Here is a 26236-nt window from a genome sequence, read left to right as displayed (position 1 = left end):
TGGTTTGCCCAGTTGATTTCATACAAGGGACGCTATTGGCAGATGGCTGAGAAGCTACCCAACTTACTTTTCTCTTTCTCTCTCTTGCGCTTTCTGTGATCCTGACATAGGGGGTGTGAGCAGGGGGGCTGTTCGCACACCTAGATGATACGGATGCTCGTCTAAAAATGCTGAAAGATTATCTTCACGTTGCTACCTTCTGTGTAGCTGCTTAGTGAAGCGACATGCTGCAAGGTGCTTCACGTACTTAAAAGCTCGAAGGGCACGTATTGATTTTTGCATGTTTGTTTTTCTGTTTCTCTCTCTCTCTCTCTCTGCTCCTGACGGAGGGGGTGTGAGCTGCCGCCTTCAACAGCTTTGTGCCGTGGTGCTTCGCATACTTAAAAGCCAAACAGCCCTATTGATTTGTTTGCTTTCTCTGTCTTTATAGCAGTCTCTGCTCCTGACGCACACTCCTTTGAAGAGGAAGATATGTTTGCATTCTTTTAATTGTGAGACAGAACTGTCATTTCTGTCTTGTCATGGAGCACAGTTTAAACTTTTGAAAAAGAGACAAATGTTTGTTTGCAGTGTTTGAATAACGTTCCTGTCTCTCTACAACCTCCTGTGTTTCTGCGCAAATCTGTGACCCAAGCATGACAATATAAAAATAACCATATAAACATATGGTTTCTACTTTGCGGATTTTCTTATTTCGCGGGTGGCTCTGGAACGCAACCCCCACGATGGAGGAGGGATTACTGTACAGTCATGTCATCTTCTGGAATATCGTCATAACTCTCCACATTCAAACCCTGAATTCCAGCCTGAATTTCTTGCTACTCTAGCCGCTTTTAGGATCCTCCAGGATTGATATGCGTACTTCGATGTTTGATGAATGGTTCGATATGGTGAAGCAAAATGCCGACATACAAATGTATTCATGTTGCTTTTATATTCAAGAGTCACATGTTCTCCAAAGTAATGACACGATACATTTTAAAAGTCTCACATACCATCTTCTGTGCCGTCTTTTTTTTTGTTTGTACCTTACAATACCATCACAATGTACAGCAGCGTATTTGAGCCACAGAAAAAAAAATAAAGGACATAATGAAAATGTCTATTTTGTGATTAAAGTGGAAATTTCGGCTTTAAACTCGAAATGTCCACTTTAACCTAGTAGTTTACTTTATCAAAACGTCATCTTAAAACCGACCCAGTTGTTAATCGCTGGGGCTTCCTCTTGACCTGACAGCACCGGCAAGCAGCAATAGATCGCCTCACAGAACACATTAAATTTATGATATAGTGTTATATAAAACTCACTCACATCACTTTTATGATGAAATGTATTACAATATGTATATTACATTTTACAGATAAGTCATTAACTTCATTTAAATAATGAATACTGTTAATAATTACACATATGGGGGTGGCATGGTGGCAGAGTGGTAGCTCTGCTGTCTCGCAGGGAGTCGTGTCCCTTGTGATCCCTGCTTGGAGTTTGCATGTTTTCCTGGAGGGTTTCCACAGTGTGCTCAGTTTTCCATCTAAAGACATGAAGGATTGGGGATTTGGTGAAGCTACAATGATGTTACTGTATGTGTGTGCTTGTGTTCACTTTGTGATGAGCTGATGCCCCCGTCCGGGGATTTTGTTTCTGTCTGCTTCTGGAATGGACGCATCCCCGAACTGATGGATGTAATCATTAAATAAACTTTTCAGAGATATTGTGGCAAGGTGTCCTCGGAATTTAATGGATGTTTCAGGAACACACGTCACATCGCGTGAAGTATAAACCTGGCCTTAGGCGCCTTACTTTTCAGTTGACGATCTTGACTAGGGCTTATTTTTGGGGTAGGGCTTATATTACAGAGCAACCTGAAAATCATGCTAGGGCTCATTTTAGGAGTAGGTCTTATTTTTGGGGGAAACACGGATAATTGGATCCTGAGAAATCAGTGATAACTTCCTTCACTTAACATTCTTCCTATGTATAACACTTTTTGCCAGTCTGCACTATGTTAAAAATGTTTTTTGCTTGGGTGAAGAGATCAAAGTAGAACTGTATTTAATAATAATGATTAAAGTGAAATTTCATTGCATTGATAAAAATATTTTTTCCAGGAACAAATTTTTTTTTTCAGTTATAAGGGCTTTTGGGTTACACGTTCTAAAACAGCCTTTACTGATGTCAGTCAAACTTGGTGAGTAAAGATGTATAAAAGCCACTGTTCACCTATGGTTATGTTTTCTTTGATGACTTGATTTGGTAATCTTGAGCACTGTATTACCACCACTTATAATTTGTTTTAAATAATAAAATAAATAAATTAAATTATAGCACACAGGAAAATGTGGCATAGTGTAGTCTGCTAAAGAGAAAACAATACTTATAAAGCTGGTACAAATGTAGGAACAAGTTTAGGGAACAAGTATAACAAAATGAAAGCAGATCACTTACTAGATCACTTAATCTACAAATATGGACATAGTTCATCTTGAATAACCTGGAGATAGGGCAGGGAATTAATAACTTTTGCTTAAAGTATGTGAGAAATGTCCACCCACATCACACTTCAGTGATGTCATTACACTAAGCTGGGGTGCCAAACTCAAGATTTATTGAGCACAAAAAAATAAAACATTAAATATATCCAATGTGGGCTGGAATCAGTAGAGGATTTAGAGGTCATGGGGTTCTATATATAGACTGTATTTGGGCTCTATTATTTTATCAAAAATTACTTTTTGACAGACTCAGAAAAGGACACTGTAACCTAACATTACTTTAGATTTCAAATGCAGTGCCTGGGTTGTGACTGCAGGATTTTATTCAAACCAGGCTTTGTTTTTTTAATTGGAGTTAAGCCTAATGAAGTAAGCAGTCACTTACCAATTTCCTATGTTTTAGGTGGTCAATATAGAAATAACTAAACTAAGTTTGGTAATTTTTTATTAGAATGTCAGTCAGTCATTTATATATGTTACATGAGAATTTTTTAAATAGTTTTCATTCTTCACTCCTTACCACTGAAGAAATGTCAGTCTTTTACCATTCAGTGTGTGAAATTGGTGGAAATAAAAAGTTGCAGCCACATGGAGTGGCCAAGACTGAGCCTGAGAACAACTGCTATAGTAAAGAAATTTGCCCTAACTGAACAGTTAATTGACTGGAGTTTCAACCATGCAATTATCAAAAAACGATCGGAATCACAAGACCAGCGTACTGTTCACACTTGTAAAATTAAAGCAATAAACACCAAAACTTTTTGTCACCATTAAGCTATTACCAATTGATTGAACTATATCAATTAAAGGCAAGTATTTGGCTAAGCCACTTACACTGGATTAGAAGGCATTAATTTTAATTAAATATAAAATATTGATAAACAATTTATAGAAGTGGTCTTTTTGTTTAATAGGTCAGTTTAATAAAATATTGAAAAGTGTTTAGTATTTAATATTTTTTTCTTTTGGAATATGAGAAAAAAATAAATAAGGGTTGATCAGAGCTTTAAGGTAATACATGGATTCTTCATTTTTTGTATTAAATACACATTGTTTTCAATCATTCCATGTTTGAAGTCAGCATTATTGTTAGTCTTTAGAAAAACAAAAAATATTCTTGCACACTGAAACAATTGATACTGGCAGCTGAAACACTTTGTGAATGTAAATATCTGTGCATTTGCATTTAATTTTTAACCATTAATTATGATACAGTTTTTACTGTTTAGACTTTAATGTATTTTACAAATTTTGTTTTACATTGAACTAATTAATTATTCCTAATTCTTAAGGTTTAATTATGAATATGAATTTTACTTATGCACCACTGGTTTCTTTACTAACCTTATACTGTATGAAACACACAAAAAATACTAAACACTGTAACCCTTTTTACTATTTTTTGCAAAAAGTTATCTACTACTTTATTAAAACAATTTTGTAGAGTAGAGTGTTCAACCGTTAGAAGTGTTGAACTTATTAAGTGAGTTACAGTGGAAGATAAGTAGTGTGCTGCACAATCAATTGCCAGTTTCATCTAATAACGGGATGGTAAAGGGATGTCCTGTATTTTAATTCCATCACTACTACAAGTTACACACACACAGATTTTGTTCCCGTATGTTCTTTTGACACATTACTCATCAGATGTTCACAGACGAAAACATGAGGAAAAAAATACCTGTTTTCTCTATTTGCTATTGTCTTTCTCAATTCTTGTTTCATTTTTCATTTTCCAATGCAAACTGAGGTTTCATGTTAAATTTTCACTTTAAATGAAGCAAGTAAAGAACTTTTCTAAACAATAGCGTTCAGCGGAGCAAAAAGCTAAGCCCACTGGCAGAACAATAACTTTATATTACACAGTTACCACATGATAACCAAGATTTTCAGTCAGAAATAACTAACATTTTAAATACATATGTCAATAGGAAAACAAAAAATCCCACACAGTACAGACCTATCAGTACCATAAAAGAGTAACCAGCTCTGTAGCTTTAAAAAGAGAGCAAAATGGCCATTTTTTACCTGTTTATCTATGCATCTGCATGTGATTGTGATATCTTATTTTCACATTTTTTCTGTTAGGCCATTAGCAGTTTCTTTTCTGACCGTTTATAAATTGTGTGCACAAGTAAACACAATTGTACACCAAAGATGCATTTTAATGGCAGGTGTAAATTTAATCAGGCTAAATTATATAGATACAAATGATACATTAAACAAACATTGAAGCGCGTCTCTTGAGCTTTTGAAAAAAACAATTCATCATTGTGGAATGTATGCAACATGCTTTGAAAAAAGATGATGCAAGCCACATTGCAAAGGTCCATGGGCCTTCAATTTGACACTCCTGGACTAGGCTAATGTATGACCCCATACCATACTAATGGCTGGGGTGAGGCCCTCTTCATCTTATAAAAAATAAAAAACGAGAAAGTACATATAACATGCAACTTGTCATAGTTACAACTATCCAACCAAGCATATCATAGAGAAAGCAAGAAATTACCTTTTTGATGTTGGCACCACCCTTTCCAATGATGTTTTTGTGAAACTGCTTAAATATGGGAACTGAAATGGAGTAGCTGTTCTCTATCTAAAAAGGAAAGAAACAGTAAGGGTTTTGGAATGACAGTTCCTCACTAATAATGTTCACTCCAAAAAACCATGTTTAAGTCCCAATCTTAAGTAGAAGATGAGCCAAGTGCTTTTGAACTGCTTGACAAATAACTAAAGAGAACTAGAAGATGTGCTATTATGGAAAAATCCTATTTAGAAATTGAGAGAAAAACAAAAGCAGGTAAATAAAAGGGACAACTGTATTCTGCAATTTAGAGCAGCACACCAATCACAAATCCAAACAAAATGTTTAAAACCGACACTTGTACAGGTTTATAGTAAATGTGGCAAATAACTGAACTGTGCGCCTCTAGCTCTGGAGGGAAGGTATCCACAAGTGCTTCAAAGGCAGCTGGCTCATCACCACAATGCACAAAACTTAAAACTAGCAACTTTTTTAAAACTCGAGAAACTTTATCGTTTTTGCAAGCATACATTAAAGTACATTCCACAAGCTATACAAATTTGTTGAAGTGAATTGATAATGTGTTTTCACCCCGTTTGCTTCTTTTTGTGTGAGATCAACTCCCATCACTTGAAGAACAAATTCTGTCTTTTAATAAAGATCAATGTATTCAAAGTCTAAATGTATTCAATACAGTAGTTTTTCTACAATCAGGGCAAGTGGAGCAGTGCTCCCCGGCTCTCAGCAGATGGCATGATTGCACAAACATTAAATAAAGTAGAATGCCTATTATCTCACTTAATTGGGGCTAAGATTGGTTTGATTAATTAAATATTTCAGTCAGACATACATGAAAACATGCACTTCATACAAAACAAAGTGTAATTAGGCCTACAATTAAATTATTGTATGACTACTACATTTTGAAATATGAAGTATTATAAAAATAATTGAATTAAGAAATGGTTTGTAAACAATAATCAAAATGTTTTAAAAAGTGTATACTGTAATAGATTTTTTAACTTAATTATTATACATTGTTTTAAAAATAAAACACACTTTATAAATTAACAAAATAAACACACACAAGTGCACACAACATAAGTAAGAGTATAATGAATCATGGGAAAATTCATTTTTTAAACACTATACTGTAAGTAATGTTTAATTTTTCTTTGAATGATGTGGGACTGTCTTTTCTTGCAGAAATGTCTCTCATGTTTAAGAGTAAGCATTTCCATAGAACTGCATTTAGGCCATTGTAGTTATACACATAACCAAGTTTTTTATTTCTCAGCATTTTGCTCTTTGTGCAACAGCAAAGGGAAACTTATTCTGGTACAGAGCAAGGAAAGGTTGGTACAGATAAGAGAGCAGAGCAGACGACAGTATGCATTTCAGGGGAGATTCCTCTCAGCTAAAAGCAATGGCCTGGGTGCGTGGCTGCCAGTAAACCTCTAAAAGGATCCTGGCCTGGATACGCTTATAGAGCTGGGGAAAGTGTGAGCAAAATGGTGTTACCTCTTGACCTGAAATGAGCAGCAAGAGGCAGAACCAGAGGCGTGAACATGCAGCCATGAAGTGTGTGAAGCAGTTGTGGGCACATGGAGAAGCATGAAAGGAGCCAAGGAAGACCAGGCCAAGCCATGGTTTACGGTGACCCTCCTACTTGAGGGGCTTTTTGAAAGATGTATGGAAAGTTTACATTTGTTTTGAGGCTAAAATCCCTTTTTGGCTGGCAAAGACTAAGGCAGACCACTGGAGTTGGGATTAAGCTCCATTGGGGTTTGTCTTTCCAGGCAAGCAAATGAAACCTGGCCAGTAAAGCCTTTTAATGAAGCCTTTTTGAGGCCTAACACCACCATCTTTGGGACTACAAATCACAACAAGTTTAGTCATCATAGTCATATTTTTAAAATATGTGAACTGTTTTTAACAGTTACTAGTGATTGTTACGTTTTTGTTATGTTTGTGCTAATAACTAAAGATGTAATATGAACCACTAATCAGTAGATCTAATCAGTTACAGCAGATCAGATCAGCAGATTTATTCAGACTGAATTTTAACATAAGCAAGCACACCGCTCTACAGCTTTGGGAACCTACAGTTAAAACTTCAATCTTCCTCCTCTGCTAACCCATGAAATCTTAACTGTTACTTAAATACATATTGGATCATACATTATGATCTCAATATGCCAGTCGACTTAAGTAAATAGGGCCTAGGCTATTTAAAGTTTTACATGTAAGAATAATTTTGAAATGAGCTCTAAACCAGGGAACTACTGTAAAAACTTAAGAACAAAGGGTACTTGGTACTTCTGGTAATATTTCTTCCCAGAGTATGTTGAATTAAATGTATTGCTGTCAGTTCTACCAGAAATAAATGCATGGTTTACATTAATTGTATCCTCTGTCCCTAAAAAACATATTAATTTTTAAAATATTTGTAAGCTAGAAAATTGAGCTTTTATACAGTATGATAATGCATTTGGAAAAAGACAGACTGATGTTAAAGATAATGCCTAAATAGTGTTACTAATTGAGTAAAACTGATGTTTACTGAATCAGTAAAACTATGTTTAAGCCTACCGAGTTAAAAAGTGACAGAATCCTGTTACTTTCCCACCAGTTAATAATACAGTAGTTCCTTTTTTTCTGTATTCAAAGACTAGTAGTTGCATCATATCCAATCAAGACTTGCTGATAAAATTATGGGTATATTAGGAAAAATTAACCTTGATCAGAAAAAACACATATTTGCACACAAGTGAAAGTGAATATTACATTTTCTAATTATATCTCCAATAGCAACATGTAATACGAAAACAACAGTCTCAGCACTGAGCCCCAAGGGACATTATGTCTTACATCAGAACTACACCCTAAAATTATGTATTTTACATGTGAATATTTTATATTAAGAGTGTACATGCTCACTAAAACAATGTTAGTTTATTAGTACTTTTGTTTTAGGTGGGGCTACTGTATTCAAGCCTCTTTTTGACACCCATTACATGTTAACTAACCCATCTAAAACTAATTGCTGCTACTGTAACTAAAAGAATAAAGGCAAATTTAATAAACCATGTTGTTACAAGGAGGAAAAAATTGAATTGTGCACTACAAAAAATGTCCTTTTGAGTGTGCTAAATTTTAGTAAAAAGCATTTAATATGTTATATGTTATTTAATTATAAATAAAGATATTAAAACAAGTATCCCTGGTTGAGAATTTGATTTTAATTCTATGTTCTTAATCAGGTGGCTATCAAATTATTCAGATTTATTAAATACATCGAGTTTTGAAATGTCCAAATACTGGGATTTCTGGCAGGAGTTACTGAAGAATAACAGGTAGGATAGAAAACAGCAAGTGATTTAAGATTTTGAATCTAGAGGATGCCACGATCAGTCAGCCATAAAACAGAAGGTCCCATTCACTTATAATGAAGATCACATTTCTTAAAAATTCAGGCTTTTTCCAAATTCATTCCAATTATTTAAAAAGACCTGCTATAGATTGCATCCCCAGCTACTGAATGGTGAACAGTGGTTTTGGGACCAAACTGGTGACCTAGATGCCAAGAGAGTAAATTGTGACTTCTTTGAGGCTATTCTTGTTATCAATCGACCACCCTGTGGCCAAACACATGGCGCTGACACCAGCTGTTCACTTGCCATAGTTGGGCTTGAAAAGACTGGAGCTAATAAGACATGGGAGAATAATCTAGTCAAACCAAGACAACAGCAGCCTCATTAGTGGCCAAAGCAAAGGAAAGAATGCAATTGGTCAAGCCATGAACAATGAGTTTTGGGTGTCCTGGAAAAGGATCTAGAAAACCTTTTGACAAGTTAGAAAGGAAAGGTGAAACATCCCTAAGTAAAAAACAACTTCCACTGAGTGCACTACAATATGTTAATAAAACACTGCTAAACTCAGCAAGTATGCCCTCCTCAGGAGACAATGACACAAGACTCTGTATAGCCTGGGTCCACTTCTGCAGCTGATGTCACTGACTTGATTAATAAGTGTCATAGTGATGATGCAAGGCTTCTGGGAAGAATGTGGTCTTGCTGTATATGTTGAAAGAATTAGATATTGCAGTGGCATCTTAGTTAATAATGTAGCTTCAACTCTGGGTTAAGTGCCTTTAAACTTGAAGAATGTGGTAGTAGAAATCCACTCAGAATATACAGCTCTCCTGGGCTTAATTTGTTTCATCCCTTGTTCATTATATTCAGGGGCATGGATATCATCGTTCATGTGAAGCATGGAGAGTGTCCAATTTGAGGACTCGAGGATTTAATGCAGTTCCAGGAGTGGTTGCAAAATGAAAAACGTTTCAGTCCATCCACCTTAACCAATATTTTATTAAAAAGGTGAAAAACAAGTAAAAATGCATAAGACTCCAGCCTACACTTTTATCTTGCATTTATCAGGATGGATATTAAAGATTTTGGAAAAATTTCCCAATTCAGTTTGCACATACTCTGTTCTGTAGGCATGGAGGAGGTTTTACACAGGCATAATCAAAATGATTAATCTTGCTTGTTGAATATGCATATTATATATATATATGTGGTGGGCTGGCGCCCTGCCCAGGGTTTGTTTCCTGCCTTACGCCCTGTGTTGGCTGGGATTGGCTCCAGCAGACTCCCGTAACCTCGTGTTCGGATTCAGTGAGTTGGAAGATGGATGGAGATTATATATATTGTCACACACGTGTGCATGGGAGGCAGCTAAAGGGCTTGAGGGATGGCAGTTCTGAGACAGGCCGGGAGGTGGCAGAGTGCACTGACTTTTTTTCTCTCTTCCCTGTAGACCATTCCCGGGAGATTCCATCTGCCTCTCTTGACGTCACTTCCAGGACCGAGCCAATGGAAGGAGACCTTACTGGCTCCGGCCCCTGTGATGTCACGTCCGGGCAGGAATCAATGGCTAAAGAACATGGGCCCGATCCTTATGACCTCACTTCCTGTCTTCCCCTTTAAAAGCCTTCCCCTTTCCCCTATTTGTCAGTCTTGTTTTATACTCAGTTGTATGCACATCAGTGCTGTTTATTTGATAAAAAAAATGACTTTGCAGCCAGGATACCACATTATACGTGTGGCTGCCCCAAACCTTTATCCGAGTATGTCTTGTTATTGTGACACTGGCGTAGTCGGCAGGATGAAGAAGTCCTGGAACAGAAGGGGACAGGACCTGCAACACATCCAGGTGGGAGCGTACCGGGGTCAAGTTTCCAGGTGGGGAGGGTGTCCCATGTTTCGGAGTGGCCCGGTACAGGCTCTGCCCCCGGCATGCTCCACTAGGCAACCTAGGCAGGCCGGGGAGTGTGCGGGAGGGGCTCACAGAATTGGGCTGCTTTGGAAGGGGGAGGCAAAGAGGGCTGTTTTTGCTCTCTCGGAGGAGAGTGCCCGCCTCCCTGTGAAGCCAGAGCCCCGATTTCCACCTAGGGGTACCCCAGACTGGCAGGTGAGTAACCTGAAAAACTGGAGGTTCGACCCAGAGAGGCCGACCCCTCAACAAGCCTGGTCACTATGGGCAAAGGTGGGGCAGTGGCTACGGCCACAGGAACTCGAGCCCTTCCAAATAATAGAGCAGGTGGCTTGCTATCTGCTACTGGAGACTCTACCCCAGCGCTTCACCCAGCCGGTCTGGGGTAGACAATTTAAAAACATGGCAGAGCTCATAGAGCTCGTGGAAAAACAAAGGAGGGCCTCCCAATCTGGGGGAGCTGAACCGTCCCTTGGCCGAACTCAACCAGAGTACGTCCCAAAACCTAGACCCCCCCTGTACAACCCAGAGCTTGTGCCGAAGTCCCTGAGGCCGCGGGCACGCAAACCGCTTGGGAATGAGGTGGAATGCAGGTGGAGGGGGAGGAGGGGTTGGTGTGCTCTGACAAACCCATTGGTGGTCCCACACACAGGCATGGCGATCGTTAATGGGTATAAAACGTCTGTAATGTTCGATACTGGCAGCAACATTTCCATTGTTGCCCGCCAATTTGTGCTACCGCAACAGTGGTTGAAATTTAAGACCGGTATAACCTGTGTCCACGGGGAAACCCGCTGGTACAGGACCGCCGCTTGTGTCATTAGTTATGGAGGGTCAGTTCAGAAAGTAACCATTGCGATCCTTCACACCCGGTGATACTAGGGTGGGACTGGTCTAAAATAAAAAGCGGTGAGTCACATACCACTTCTGGGGATAACTTCGGCCTACTTATGGACGGGAATGAGCCGTCTCAAGCTGCCTCCACGCCGTGTAATCAGCCGGCAGAGAGAGATGAAGCAGCCGCCCTGAGTGACGTGGCAACTCCCGGACCGTCACGTGCCGACACGTCATCCACCAGCACCGCGGCGGAGCGGGAGGAAACCACGCCCCTTGAGGTCGGCGCCGACCCTCTCTCCCTTTTACAGTTTCAATTTAGAGAGACGCCGGCTTCCTTTAAAAGGGAGCAGTGGAGTGACGATTCCCTGAAATTTGCAAAAAATGCAGTGGTCCTAGTCAACAGCCAGCGCACAAACCAGTCAATGCCACAGGGTCCTCACTTTGTGTTGGATAACAACCTTCTCTATCGCGTAGCAATGCATGACGGGCAGGAGAGAAGGCTGCTGCTAATTCCGCGGACCTTCCGGCGGCAGGTCTGTGAGTTAGCACACGCCCACCTCCTAGGTGGCCACTTGGGCACCGAAAAAACCCTGGAGCGGATCAAGCTCCATTTCTACTGGCCGGGAATCAATGAGGAGGTTCGTCGCTTTTGCGCTTCCTGCCAGGAATGTCAACTGCGACAAATTCCAAGAAAGGACCATGCTTCTCTCGTTCCTATTCCCCTGATTGATATTCCCTTCCATAGAATTGGGGTCGATATAGTTGGACCTCTAGAGCCCTCAGCCCGAGGACACAATTACATCCTAGTCCTCATGGATTATGCTACAAAATACCCCAAAGCTGTTCCATTGCGCTCAGCCACTTCTAAAGCCATCGCACAGGAATTACATGGGGTCTTTTCGCACATGGGTATCCCCAAGGAAGTCTTGACAGACCAGGGGACACCTTTCACCTCGGAGACGTTCAAGGAGAGTGCCAGGTTACTGAAAATAAAGCATTTAAAGACCGCGGTGTATCATCCTCAAACTGACGGTTTAGTGGAGAGGTTCAATCAGACTCTCAAACAAATGCTGCGTAAGGTGGTCAGCGAGGATGGAAGGAACTGGGATCAGCTCCTCCCCCTCGTCCTTTTTGCCTATCGGGAAGTCCCACAAGCCTCCACGGGGTTCTCCCCTTTTGAATTACTGCATGGGCGACAACCCCGGGGCATATTAGATATTCTAAAAGAAGGATGGGAAGAAGAGGCTCTTCCCTCTACAGACATATTAGAGTATATCGCGCAATTACGCAATAGGTTTGGAAAGATTCGGCCCCTCCTTTAAAGTCACATGGAAGAGGCCCAAGCAGCACAGGCCCGTTACTACAACCGCGGCATGTCTCTCCGGGAGTTCCGCCCGGGAGATCGGGTCATGGTCCTAGTGCCTACCTCCCACTCGAAGTTACTTGCCCAAGGCAAGGCCCATACGAAGTTAAGGAGAGGAAGGGACTGGTCGACTATTTGGTGAGTCAACCAAATCGTCGACCGAAGGAGCGGGTCTTTCATGTGAACCTGCTGAAACCGTGGAAGGACAGTGATCCCAATCCCTCCTCCGGCCAGCCCCGCTCACTCTTCGCTCACACCCACAGCCTAAACTTCGGTGCGGACTTAAGTCCCAGACAACGGCAGGAGCTGGAAACAGTTATCCGGGCCGTTCAAGAGGTAGTCAGTGAGAACCCAGGAAGGACCTCTCTGGTTGAGCACAACATCGTGACAGAGCCCGGGGTTATTGTCCGAGAACGCCTGTATCGTCTTCCCGAAGCAAAAAGGGCTGAAGTGGAGCTTGAGATCAAGCGCATGCTGGAACTAGGTGTGATTGAGGAAAGTTATAGTCCCTGGTCCAGTCCCATTGTGCTGGTCGGTAAGCCTGACGGGAGTTGGAGGTTTTGCAATGTCTTCCGTCGACTTAATCAAGTCTCCCAATTTGATGCCTATCCAATGCCACGAGTGGACGACCTCCTCGAGAGGCTTGGACAGGCTCGATATTTGACCACACTTGACATGACAAAAGGGTACTAGCAGGTTCCTTTAACGGACTCCGCGAAGGAAAAAAACGCGTTTAGTACCCCTAGAGGACACTGGCAGTATCGTGTCCTTCCATTTGGGTTACACGGGGCTCCAGCAACCTTCCAGCGTCTGGTGGACAAAGTGCTCCGGCCTCATAACTCATACAGTGCTGCTATTCCAGCACATGGAAGGAACACCTACAGCATGTCCGAGCGGTATTGCGAACACTTGGTGAGGTCAGGCTCCAGATTAATCCCAAGAAATGTTTCTTTGGATTAAGTGAGGCCAAATATTTAGGCTACCTGGTGGGTCGGGGTATCGTAAGGCCACAGTGCTCCAAAGTAGATGCCATTTTGAAATGGCTCCTTCCGCGAATTAAGCGGCGGGTCCAAGCCTTTCTTGGGTTAGCAGGGTACTAACGCCGGTTTGTACCCCGGTTCTCGGAGAGAGCGGCGCCCTTGACTGATTTAACAAAGAAGAGGGCCCCGAACATTGTGGTATGGACTGAGAAGGCAGGCACTGCATTTGGTGACTTGAAGCAGGCCCTTACGTCTGCACCTATTTTGATGGCACCTAACTTTTCTTTGCCTTTCATCCTCCAGACGGACGCTTCGGACACAGGCCTGGGGGCCGTGCTGAGCCAAAGTGTCGATGTTGTGGAACACCCCATCATGTTCCTGAGCCGGAAGCTGTTGGACCGGGAGACCAGGTATGCAGCGGTGGAAAGGGAGGCTTTGGTGATCAAATGGGCGATTACTCAGCTTAGGTACTACCTGTTGGGCCGGGAATTCACCCTTGTCACGGACCATGCACCTCTACAGTGGATGGCCCTGCACAAAGAGTCGAATCGGCGGGTCACCCGGTGGTTTCTTGATCTAGAGCTGTATAAGTTTTCGCTTGCCGAGACACTCTCCATGCCAACGCTGATGCTCTCTCTCGGGTTCACAACCTCTCAGTTAGGGCTGCCTGACCCGACGGGTCTGGGCTAAGGGGGGGGGGGGGGGGGGGGGCCTTGTCACACACGTGCGCATGGGAGGCAGCTAAAGGGCTTGAGTAATGGCAGTTCTGAGACAGGTCGGGAGGTGGCAGAATGCACTGACTCTTTTTCTCTCTTCCCTGTAGACCATTCCCGGGAGATTCCATCTGCCTCTCTTGACGTCACTTCCATGACCGAGCCAATGGAAGGAGACCTTACTGGCTCCGGCCCCTGTGATGTCACGTCCGGGCAGGAACCAATGGCTAAAGAACATGGGCCCGATCCTTATGACCTCACTTCCTGTCTTCCCCTTTCCCCTATTTGTCAGTCTTGTTTTGGACTCAGTTGTATGCACATCAGTGCTGTTTATTTGATAAAAAAACGACTTTGCAGCCAGGATACCACATTATACGGGTGGCTGCCCCAAACCTGCACACATACACACACACACTAGGGGGCTCTGCCCCCTGCTCACTTCGCTTGCCCACCCCCAGGTTTGCTTTACCCAATTTAAAGAGATTGTTATTTTCATGGGAATTGTTACATATGCATTATTTTCACTTTTACTTTAAAACTTTTGTAAAAACAATATCCATCCATCCATCCATTTTCCAACCCGCTGAATCCGAACACAGGGTCACAGGGGTCTGCCGGAGCCAATCCCAGCCAACACAGGGCACAAGGCAGGAAGCAATCCCGGGCAGGGTGCCAACCCACCGCAATACTTCTCCTTTATTTCCGGCCCCGGGCGTAGTTAACTCTCTCTCTCTCGCTGGAAATATATCGCTGCTCGAGTTGTGAAGCGGGGGGCTGAACGCATGCTAAGGAGACAGCAAGACAGCAGCTGGTGGTGAGTTGCGTGTTCTGCTTGTCTCACTGCGCGTCGATCATTTAAAAGCCTGTACAGCAGCTGTCCTTTTGTCTCACTGCCTTCTCTCACAGGACGTTAAAGTGTCTCTCGTGGGATGTCAAAGTGTCTTCCAAGAAGATCACGTCTTGCCTCCCTCCCAAGATTTTTTTTATAATACATTATATATATATATATATATATATATATATATATATATATATATATATATATACACACACAATGTACACTAGGGGGCTTTGCCCCCCTGCTTGCTTCGCTTGCCAATCCCTGTGAGATGTGTTTAATGACTTTGTACCATAATTCAGGAAACGTTTCTCTGTATGGAATTTCAGCACAGACAAAACGATCCAAATCATCAGCAGTTAATAATTTTTTTTGCAAAGTAACCAATAAATGCATGTGAGGTAAACTCCGTTTTTGAAATTCTCTTGACTTAAACTTCAAAGCCTTACAATATTTACATACTTCTGACATATCACTTATGTCCATATATTCGATCTCTATTCGCCTTTTTGTTATTTCTCCGAGTAATAATTTCTCTTTCTTTGCACTAATGCGATGTTTACTTTCTTTGTTTTGACACTGTCGTTTTTTTTCTGCTTTCATATTCTGTATCTTGCTCTGCATGTTTTTTGCACCTACATTTTTTTTGAGGCTTTTGAATTCCAGTTTTCATTATCTCTAACGCCTGCGGTGGGTTGGCACCCTGCCCGGGATTGGTTCCCTGCCTTGTGCCCTATGTTGGCTGGGATTGGCTCCAGCAGACCCCCGTGACCCTGTGTTCGGATTCAGCGGGTTGGAAAATGGATGGATGGATGGATGATCTCTAACGTGCTTTGCATGTGTTTGGCCCCCTTTTTTTTTTAACCTCTTTATGACGTTTTACTTTGTTTTCTACTCTGTCTTTTATTTCTGACCTCACTTTATCCTGCTTTTGTTTCAATGACACCTGGTCCATGGTGATTATTCTCCCTTTTTCGAGTAATAATTTCCATTTGTTTGCGCTACTGCGATCTTTACTTTCTTTTTTTTATACTTTCTAATTTTCCTACTTTCATATTCTTTAACTTTCTCCACATGCCTATTGTGCCAATGTTTTTTTTTTTTTTTTGAGCCTTTCGAATTCCATTGCTTTCATAATCTCTAACCTGCTCTGCACGTGTATAGCGCCAACATCCGGATTGGATGTGCTTTTTTTTTCAAATCCACTTGTTCCGGGCTGATAATTACTTTCCTTATTTTCTGAATTTGCACCTAGATTATTCTTTTTCTTTTTTGTCTCTTCAACGCTTTTGAGTCTCTTTTCTCCGTGCTGCTTTCTTCTTCGCTTAGTCATCTACAGTATAACGTATTGTCCTTATACGCTTTATATGCGCTCAGAGCCCTGGATCGGTGTGTGCTCAAAGCCAAAACGCGACTGAGAGTTTTGATGACCATGGTCTCATTTGGTTGTAAGTAGGATGTGTCTTGCAAGAATCTCATGATCTACGTCATCGCAAGACGATCCTGGATCAATCTCTTGGCACAAAGTCTCATGTTTAAGGTCCCCGTGAGACTCTCCGTGGCCAATCTCTTTAGTCTAGTGGGTCTTTTAAGTGTCTTCCGTGATCTTAACGTGAAGATCACCCTACTGTTTCTCTGCAGGATTTTTTTTTATAATAGATATATATATATATATATATATATATATATATATATATATATATATATATATATATATACACACACACACTACTCAGACTCACAATTATGTACTGTCATTTTAAATTTGCCATCATTCCATGTGTTTGTGGGTAGAGCCCCAGGAGACGGGGCCACTCTGACCAAACCACTGCTGGGTTCTCCCTTCCATAGACATAGAATTACTAGACACCGCATGACCAGCAGCATCGTACGGCAACGTCGCCGCCATATTGCGAGTGGCACTGCTGTGGAGTGAAGTAATGAATAAAGATGCCTCACGCATGTGCTGGCTGGGCTTGTACAAACCGCTGTACGCTCCAAACCAGATCCCGGGGGAATTACATTTCATAGGTAAGGCTGAACAAATGTTTTGGTTATATTTGGCCATTAGAAAATCCTGTTTTATAATCTTAACTTTAGCTACACCAGGCTAAGCTAGCAAAGCTATGCATTTATGTGTTCAAGTGAGCCTCCAAGCAATGTTTTGGCTAAATGTATTTAGTCACTAACTATGTAGATTGTTGTTAGCTGTTAACATTTGTCAAACTTTGAAGGTTTCCCAAAGAAATCCACCTGAGGAAGCAGTGGGAGGTAGCCCTTAGACAGGATTTTGAGAAAGATGTCCTGTGATGTGTGCCGTGCTAGTTTGGTAACAGATGCTGTACCGGCATCATATGATCAAAGCTACCACTTGCTCACAGTAAAAAACAAAGGAGGTTTGATCATTCCTTTTGAGGGTACAGTCAAGGTGGTCAAAGTAACTGAGCGTGTTATCCAACAGCCAACATTAGGGCAAGCTGTCAGTGTATCTTTGATCAATCAATTTGTTCTGGCTTTTTCTCAAGAAGCACATTGAGAAAACACAGTTTGAAATTGACAACCATCATTTTATGCTCATATCTTTAGTTGTGTCTGTTTTCCACAAACTAAGGCTGCACCATATTGCCAAACTGAATACTCTCAAATTACAGAGAGGCAACACACAGAAAAAGCCATGTAAGACAGTTCTGTTTCATGGATTTTAGATCCTATCCTGTATATATTTAAGTAACCAAATTGTGTGTGTGTGCGTGTGTGTGAGAGAGAGAGACAGAGAGGAATGAATGAAATGTTTTCAGAAATTAATCCAATTTGTATACAATAAAATTGTTTATTTTTGTCATTGACTGTATCATTTCACTGTTAAAAGAAAGACCAGACTGCCAGTTGCAGTCTTACTATTTTGACTTTCAGACATTGGTCAAGTTTTCGCCTCGATAATTAACAATAATAATAATAATACATTTTATTTAATAGACGCCTTTCTTAGCACTCAAGGTCACCTTACAATAAAACATTTGTAAAATTAAAACAAGAAAATGATAAATCTAAAAGCAATAATTAGCAAACAAACAAAGATAACTGGCAGTAACAATGCAAAATTCACAATTGGTATGCCAGTTTGAAAAGATAAGTTTTGAGGGTAGTTTTAAAATGTGTTATTGAATCGAGCTGATGAATATGAAAGGGAAGAGAATTCCAGAGTTGAGGAGCACTATGAGAGGACGCTCAAGCTCCCATAGAACTGAGATTGATGTGTGGTACAGAAAGTAGAGCTGCAGATGAGGATCTGAATGAGCGAGAGGAGTGTAAGTCTGTACGAGATCAGTGAGGTTGTGGAGAGCTTTAAATGTTAAGAGCAGTATTTTGTATTGTATTCGGTAGTTAACAGGGAGCCAGTGAAGTTGAGAGAGAATAGGTGTAATATGTTCAGTGAATTTAGAACAGCAGGTTATTATCCTGGCAGCAGAATTTTGAAGAAGTTGTAAGCAATGGATACATTTTTGCGGGATGCCAGATAGAATAGCATTACAGTAATTTATACATGAGGTGTCTAGGGCATTAACCAATACTTCAGTACTATGTTGCATAAGAACAGGACAAAGTCTAGAAATGTTTCGGAGATGGAAGAAGGCAGTCCGAAAAATGTTACTTATATGGGAGGAATTATTTAATAAATAATAATAATAATAATAATTATTATTATTATCATTATATTTAATAATTGCCATTATTAGTGTAGAAATTGATATAAATACGCATTTAAACGATTCGCCAAAATCTGTTGTATGTAAATGATACTGTTTTAAATGTTATTTTTTTTTTCCATCAGAAAACCCGGTTTCCACGTCTACCTGTATTAGTTTAAATGGCACTTTGCCACTTGCAATATGGCGGATGCGCTGACATATCGTGTCGACTGGGCAACACAGTGAATGCGGGGTCTATCTATATATGTCTATGCTCCCTTCTGTTTTTATCTGGATGCCAGAAGAAGAGATTCATCCAGTGGTTCATTTCAGTTTATAATTCAAGTCTTTGGGTAAGCATTACTGTTTCTTGATTTGCTGTTTTTTTTTGACTTCTTGCTTTGTTCTGAGGATTTTGAGAAATGTAAATTGGAACTTTTTTCACCGTAGGATTTCTTTTAGGCAACTCCTTTTGCCTATTTTTTCCTCCTTTGAGCAAGTTTTCTTTTTTTCTGTTTTGTTAAGAAATACGCTAATTTATAAATATTCTTTGTTGAAATTCTGTATCTGTGGTTAGCTCGACTGGGTGTGTGTCACCTGTGTGGGTTGGTGAAAATACGGGCCTATCTTTATGGGTCTTTTAGGAGGCTTCACATCATTTTCGTGACTAGATATCACAATATTAGGTATCATATGTCTACAGAATTTCAGTAGTGTTATTCAAAAAACTGTCCAAAAAAACACAAGGGATACTTCAGCAGGTGTTCCTAACAATGGCTTAATATGCACACCTTAATGATAAGACTGAAGTTCATGTTTTGAAGTTCAATTTGAAATACCTCTATGATTAGAAAAGAAACATCTAGTGATTTAGTGTTTGTCTTACCTTACTTAAACAGAGAAACCACAATTAGCCTTACCAATTCAGCAATGACCTTCTGCAAATACTTGGCACACTTCTCCACTTCATTCTTGGGACCACGAAGTTGAACGATGTCACTCTTCTGAGATGGATCAGGGAAATTGATGATTACCTTAAGTATACAAGAAAAAATATATTAAAAATATTAATTACGTCAGGAAAAGACTATCCCAGCAGCTGCAGGCACAAAAACAGTCCAATCCATCACAGTACACCCAATCACATGTTACTCAATCATATTGGGCCAGTATAAATCCAATAAATAAAATAAATAAAAAAATATAGCACTAAGGCCAACTACTACACTACCATATCTCATTTGATTGCATTACATACACCTTAATGCTGGAAAAGGACCTTATCAACAGTTTTTCTGATCGTTCAGCTACTACTCTATTATAACTTGTAAACATAATAGTACAAGTAAAAGAAAAAGAGACTAACACCTGAAAAAGTAAACACATATAGCAGGTGACTAGTTGCCTAAATTGAGAAACCTGATAGCCACTCATAAGTTAAGGCCAACACTTAACATGATAATTAAATAACAGTAATAATTCAGAAGGCAAAGGTTAAATGTGGAAATGTTGAAAGATAACCCATAAAAAAAAGTTAAGGAAGGAGTACATTTTATCCATTAAAGAGACTAACAAATACAGAAGACAACATATTCCATAACAGTAATCACTGGTAAGTAAACATACAAAAAGAATAGCTTTGTTCAATCAATTTTTCTTAATATGTTTAACTGAATCTATTGTATAGTGCTCTATGCTTCAAATTTCATTTTTCAGTAGTGTATAAATTAATTACTCTAATAAATCAGGTCTCAGAACTTTAGTGAATTATCTGCAAAGTTGTGAGTTAAATTATTCTTTTTTTTTCTTACTGGACTATGCACAGCTTTTCTTTGTATGGTTAACCCACATTGGTCAACACAAGCAGCAAATGTAACTACACTATAAGACTGTAATAAGTTTTCCTCCATCTATTGGTAAAGATAAAAACAATTATCAATTAAAGAAGCACCAAATACTACTGGCACCCAGTGAACATCTGTTGAAGACATAAGCAACACTCACCTTACTGCCTTAGAAGGGTAAACTATAAAATTAAAAACCTCTGTGCTCTTGGTCAATTGGTTTTGTCACTACTTCCTTCTGGCAAAAAGTACAGGACCCAATGGGAATCTCACTAGTCAATTCAGTTACAGATTTTTGAACACCCGATCACAGTAATAAATATTGTAACTTACCAAACACATATATACACACACTTTATATATGTGTGCACACACAGAGATACAAACATCGTAAACAAAAATTTGCAGGTATATACAGGTATATAGCTACTTTGCGGCTCTACTGCTCATACATGGGGAAGCAGATGTACAATTTAAACAGATTGTTATTTTCATTGGAATTGTTACATATGCATAATAGAACTAACTATTTTACATTACAGTGAGTAATTAACCATAGTAAAACGTAATAAATTGAAAGAAAATTATGTTTCATGTTTCATTAGAGGTATTCGTTGCGTTATAAGTTTTCATTCTGTTTGGCTTTGAAATTAACACACAAATACTTTTTAAACTTACATTTTTACTGTAAAGCTTCAGTAAAAACAATATTTGGAATTAGCTTTTCGTCAATATCACACTGACTTTTGATTCCGTGTTTGGACTTACATCGTGACAACGTAATGTATAACTGCCCGTGAGTGAATATCGTTTCTTTCTCTCTAATAAATAAACCGATTTTTTTCGAATGTTTGTCCCTGTGATTTGTTAATTGTCACAGCAAAGCTATTCTAACAGGAAACAGTAAATATTTTAATACAAATGGCATATCAAGATCTCCCTTGGTGTCTAATGTTATCCGCGGAAGATGTACTACATTACCTTTATTGTCGCTTGTTAAAATTTTACATGTCAGAATTGTTCGACCAATTTTGAATACAACTAATTGTGTCCTATTGCATAGCCCATTACTCATATATAATTTACGCAATAACATTACTATACATCCTTCTTTCAACAGTAATTTTGCCGGTGGAAGACTGAACTATGTTAACGGTTGTAGATATTCTACAAGATCTTATAATTTGATGTTTTCATCTTCCGCACCATCACCACCAACTGTTTCAGCATAGTCTATTGATATGTATTTAACCAATTTGCCGTGTAACTCATTGACAATTTTCACGTTAATTCGTTTGACTTCATCATTTCTCAGTGCTATGATTGCCCATGTACTCATTTCGTCTGTTGATAACCCTTTGGGATGAAATTCTTCAATAAGATTTGGACATAGTAAGTCTTCTTTTATTGGGAACTTAAAGTGAGGAAAATGAAAAAATTTGTAAGAGCTGAAAGCGCAGGAATTGTGTCTGACAAAAGAATTCACACGAATGAGAGGTTAGAGGACCGTGGGCCGTTAAACCGGAAATGGTTGAGAGGAGGGCGGGACTTGAAAACATCTCTTGACAATAGTATTGTCTCAAGATTTTCTTTTATAATATACAGGTGCTGGTCATAAAATTAGAATATCATGACAAAGTTGATTTATTTCAGTAATTCCATTCAAAAAGTGAAACTTGTATATTAGATTCATTCATTACACACAGACTGATGTATTTCAAATGTTTATTTCTTTTAATGTTGATGATTATAAATGACAACTAATGAAAGTCCCAAATTCAGTATCTCGGAAAATTAGAATATCAATTAAGACCAATGCAAAAAAAGGATTTTTAGAAATGTTGGCCAACTGAAAGGTATGAACATGAAAAGTATGAGCATGTACAGCACTCAATATTTAGTTGGGGCTCCTTTGGCCTGAATTACTGCAGCAATGCGGTGTGGCATGGAGTCGATCAGTCTGTGGCACTGCTCAGGTGTTATGAGAGCCCATGTTGCTCTGATAGTGGCCTTCAGCTCTTCTGAATTGTTGGGTCTGGCGTATTGCACTTTCCTCTTCACAATACCCCATAGAAAATCTATGGGGTTAAGGTCAGGCGAGTTTGCTGGCCAATCAAGAACAGGGATACCATGGTCCTTAAACCAGGTACTGGTAGCTTTGGCACTGTGTGCAGGTGCCAGGTCCTGTTGGAAAATGAAATCTGCATCGCCATAAAGTTCGTCAGCAGCAGGAAGCATGAAGTGCTCTAAAACTTCCTGGTAGACGGCTGCATTGACCTTGGACCTCAGAAAACACAATGGACCAACACCAGCAGATGACATGGCACCCCAAACCATCACTGACTGTGGAAACTTTACACTGGACCTCACGCAACGTGGATTCTGTGCCTCTCCTCTCTTCCTCCAGACTCTGGGACCTTGATTTCCAAAGGAAATGCAAAATTTACTTTCATCAGCGAACATAACTTTGGACCACTCAGCAGCAGTCCAAAGGTGAGACGCTTCTGACGCGGTCTCTTATTCAAGAGTGGCTTGAAACAAGGAATGCGACAGCTGAAACCCATGTCTTGCATACGTCTGTGCGTGGTGGTTCTTGAAGCACTGACTCCAGCTGCAGTCCACTCTTTGTGAATCTCCCCCACATTTTTGAATGGGTTTTGTTTCACAATCCTCTCCGGGGTGCGGTTATCCCTATTGCTTGTACACTTTTTTCTACCACATCTTGTCCTTCCCTTCGCCTCTCTATTAATGTGCTTGGACACAGAGCTCTGTGAACAGCCAGTCTCTTTAGCAATGACCTTTTGTGTCTTGCCCTCCTTGTGCAAGGTGTCAATGGTCGTCTTTTGGACAACTGTCAAGTCAGCAGTCTTCCCCATGATTGTGTAGCCTACAGAACTAGACTGAGAGACCATTTAAAGGCTTTTGCAGGTGTTTTGAGTTAATTAGCTGATTAAAGTGTGGCACCAGGTGTCTTCAATATTGAACCTTTTCACAATATTCTAATTTTATGACCAGCACCTGTGTATATGTATATGTATGTATGTATGTATGTATGTATGTATGTATGTGTGTATGTATGTATGTATGTGTATGTGTGTGTGTGTATATATATGTGTATACATATTGTGGCGGACAGCTGGGACCCTTACCTAGCTAGGACACCTGGAGAAGGGAAGGACTGGGAGAGAAACACCTCCCCAGGTACACAAAAGGGCAGCTGCCCTGCCCTGTGGAGCCCCGTGGCCACCACAAGGGGGCGCCTGGACATTTATTAAACCCTGGACTGCAGCACTTCCGCCACACCAGGAAGTGCTGCCATAAGCCGCAGGAAGTGCTGCAGGAAAATCATCACTGTGCACCTGGAGCACATCCGGGTGAAACATAAAAGGGGCTGCCTCACTCCATTCAAGGAGCAGGAGTCAGGAGGTAGAGGACAGAGCTTGCGGGAGAGGAGTGGAGGAGGCCAAAAGAGGGAAGAAAAGAAGAAAGGAAAGGGACTGAGCTTATTGTTACTGGTTTGTGCACTGTGAGCTGACAAAGAAAATAAAAGCGTGTTGTTTTGGGACTTGTGAGTCTGCATCTCTGTCTGTGTCCAGGCTGATCTTCACAATATATAATCATGTACATATGACGCATGGTTAGTAAGCTTTTTTGTGTGTGTGCCTTTGCTGGTACTGTATAAATGTCAACTATTCTGAGAAGAGATGCAATTAAGAATTTCATTGTACTATATACATACATACATACTATGACAAACTTGAACATTAGAAGCTAATTATAAAAAAAATTACAATAATACCTCTGGGAACTTATCCCGAACCTCTTTGATCTTTTCGCCTTTCTGTCCAATTATAGTCCGATGAAATCGTTGTTCAATTATCAGGTCTTTGGTACGCTCATTTTCCTACATTTATTTATATATAAAAAAAAAAAAGTTACTTTCCCATATTTTTTTAACTTACCATAGTACAGTATAATTTGTATATACATCAAAGAAAGAATAATCCTGTGGATAGATAGGTATTGTGTATGATATGCAAGAGTTCCTTCTCTAATATGTTTTGTATCAATGTCCATTAATGAAATAAGCACATGACCTTGCTACACTAAACCACAGGCAAAAACTTCATTTTGAGACAAAAAAAAAAAAACAATAAAATAAATAATAAAAGCTCAGTTGTAGTAAAGACACAAACCATCTATAGTGTCCCTGCTCTACAAACAACTGTTCTTTAAAAAAATCATGAGCTACTTTGTTTAACATAGTCATGAGTAATGATCATAATCAGAGACAATTTAATTCGTACCATACGTGATGCCATCTCAAGCAGTTCCTTCCGTGCAAGTTGCACACCTTGGGGATCCCCCTCAATGCGTACCAGGTTGCTTCTGTCACCATCCTGTGGAATCCGCACCAGTACCTTGTACTGTTCCTTAATGCGATTGACTTAAGATAAATGAAAAATAAATTAGCAGGATGGCTCAAGGTTATATTATTTTATGAATTAATTTTGTTAGAAAAATTATCTTTCTAATTCATTTTTGTAATATCATTTAAGGTTCCCATTCCTTATAGTCTTATATTGGTTGTGACTTAAGATAAATGAAAAATAAATTAGCAGGATGGCTCAAGGTTATATTATTTTATGAATTAATTTTGTTAGAAAAATTATCTTTCTAATTCATTTTTGTAATATCATTTAAGGTTCCCATTCCTTATAGTCTTATATTGGTTGTGCAAGTAATTACATGATTTGTGCTTGAACAGCCGGGAGTTTTTAAACATATAAATGACATAAATTCATACAGGAAAAATAACTTGTCCGCTGTGCAAGTTAAAGAAATTTTTTCTTGACCTTTTAAAAACCTCTCCCATAAGACAGAGAACACTGCCAACTGAAACAAGGCCTGGGAGTGATGAACATGATGAATGAGTGATTCAGGAATAGAATTTGACAAAAGAACCCTGTTGTGCAGTTGTATGAGCATATCAATTACAAAGAAACATTGCCAAGTGGGTGACAGTCATGAGCAACACTGGCTCTAGACTCAGATTCACAGAGTTGGGGTGGAGTTATTCCAGCAACCCTGGGGAGATAAGTAGGCAGGTGTGAAGATATTCACAGTTGTGACTGGGTGCAGTGCATTTTGAGTGTGTACCAGTGAACAACAGGGTCAATTATTTTTACTTTTAATGCTTGAAAGGCTGCCCAGTGGCATCACTAGGAGGTTCCAACAACATCAGGTGACACCATTAAGAGGGAATGACATCCAAATAACTTTATAGAATTTTCATGCAGTGTTTTTGGCTGAAAAAAAAAGAGGGACAAAGCTTGGTAAAACAATCATGTGTTCACAGGATGAAATCACCAAAAAGGAGTGCTCATTTAAATGAGTGTCTGCGCGTCATTAATGGTGGGAATTACCACACTGTATTAAATGGCCAGGTTCCCACATGCTGCATTGTTTAAAGTATTAACACTCTGTTAAGGAATTATATTCAACAAGTCACCCAGGGGGCACTAGGGTTCTTAATCTAGCCTTGGTTACAGCACTGAGTAATGCCAACCCTTGTGACGAAACTGAGGCTACCCATACAGGCGCTGTACACGTCTTGGTTGGGAGAACTAGACTGGCTGATCTGTATCCAGACTGTACATACAGCAAAC

The 26236-nt window shown here is 39.9% G+C and overlaps 1 protein-coding gene across 2 annotated transcripts in view; it reads right to left on the bottom strand.

Moving 5' to 3' along the window:
• hdlbpb (high density lipoprotein binding protein b) overlaps window positions 1–26236 on the bottom strand; it is a 163412-nt gene that overhangs the window by 30419 nt on the left and 106757 nt on the right. For both annotated transcript variants that reach the window (XR_007934582.1, XM_051925431.1), the window contains exons 12-15: window positions 24875–25014; window positions 24367–24471; window positions 19644–19757; window positions 5009–5095 (exon numbers count right to left, since the gene is read on the bottom strand). Coding sequence is in view for 1 of the 2 variants with exons in the window: in XM_051925431.1 (XP_051781391.1) it covers window positions 5009–5095; window positions 19644–19757; window positions 24367–24471; window positions 24875–25014 (446 nt within the window). In the remaining variant the exon portion in view is untranslated. The remainder of the gene's footprint in view (window positions 1–5008; window positions 5096–19643; window positions 19758–24366; window positions 24472–24874; window positions 25015–26236) is intronic.

Source organism: Erpetoichthys calabaricus, chromosome 3 (genome assembly GCF_900747795.2).
Source record: "Erpetoichthys calabaricus chromosome 3, fErpCal1.3, whole genome shotgun sequence".
NCBI lineage: Eukaryota > Metazoa > Chordata > Cladistia > Polypteriformes > Polypteridae > Erpetoichthys > Erpetoichthys calabaricus.
Note: the sequence above shows the minus strand (reverse complement) of the source record. Positions and strands in the feature narration are given on the sequence as shown.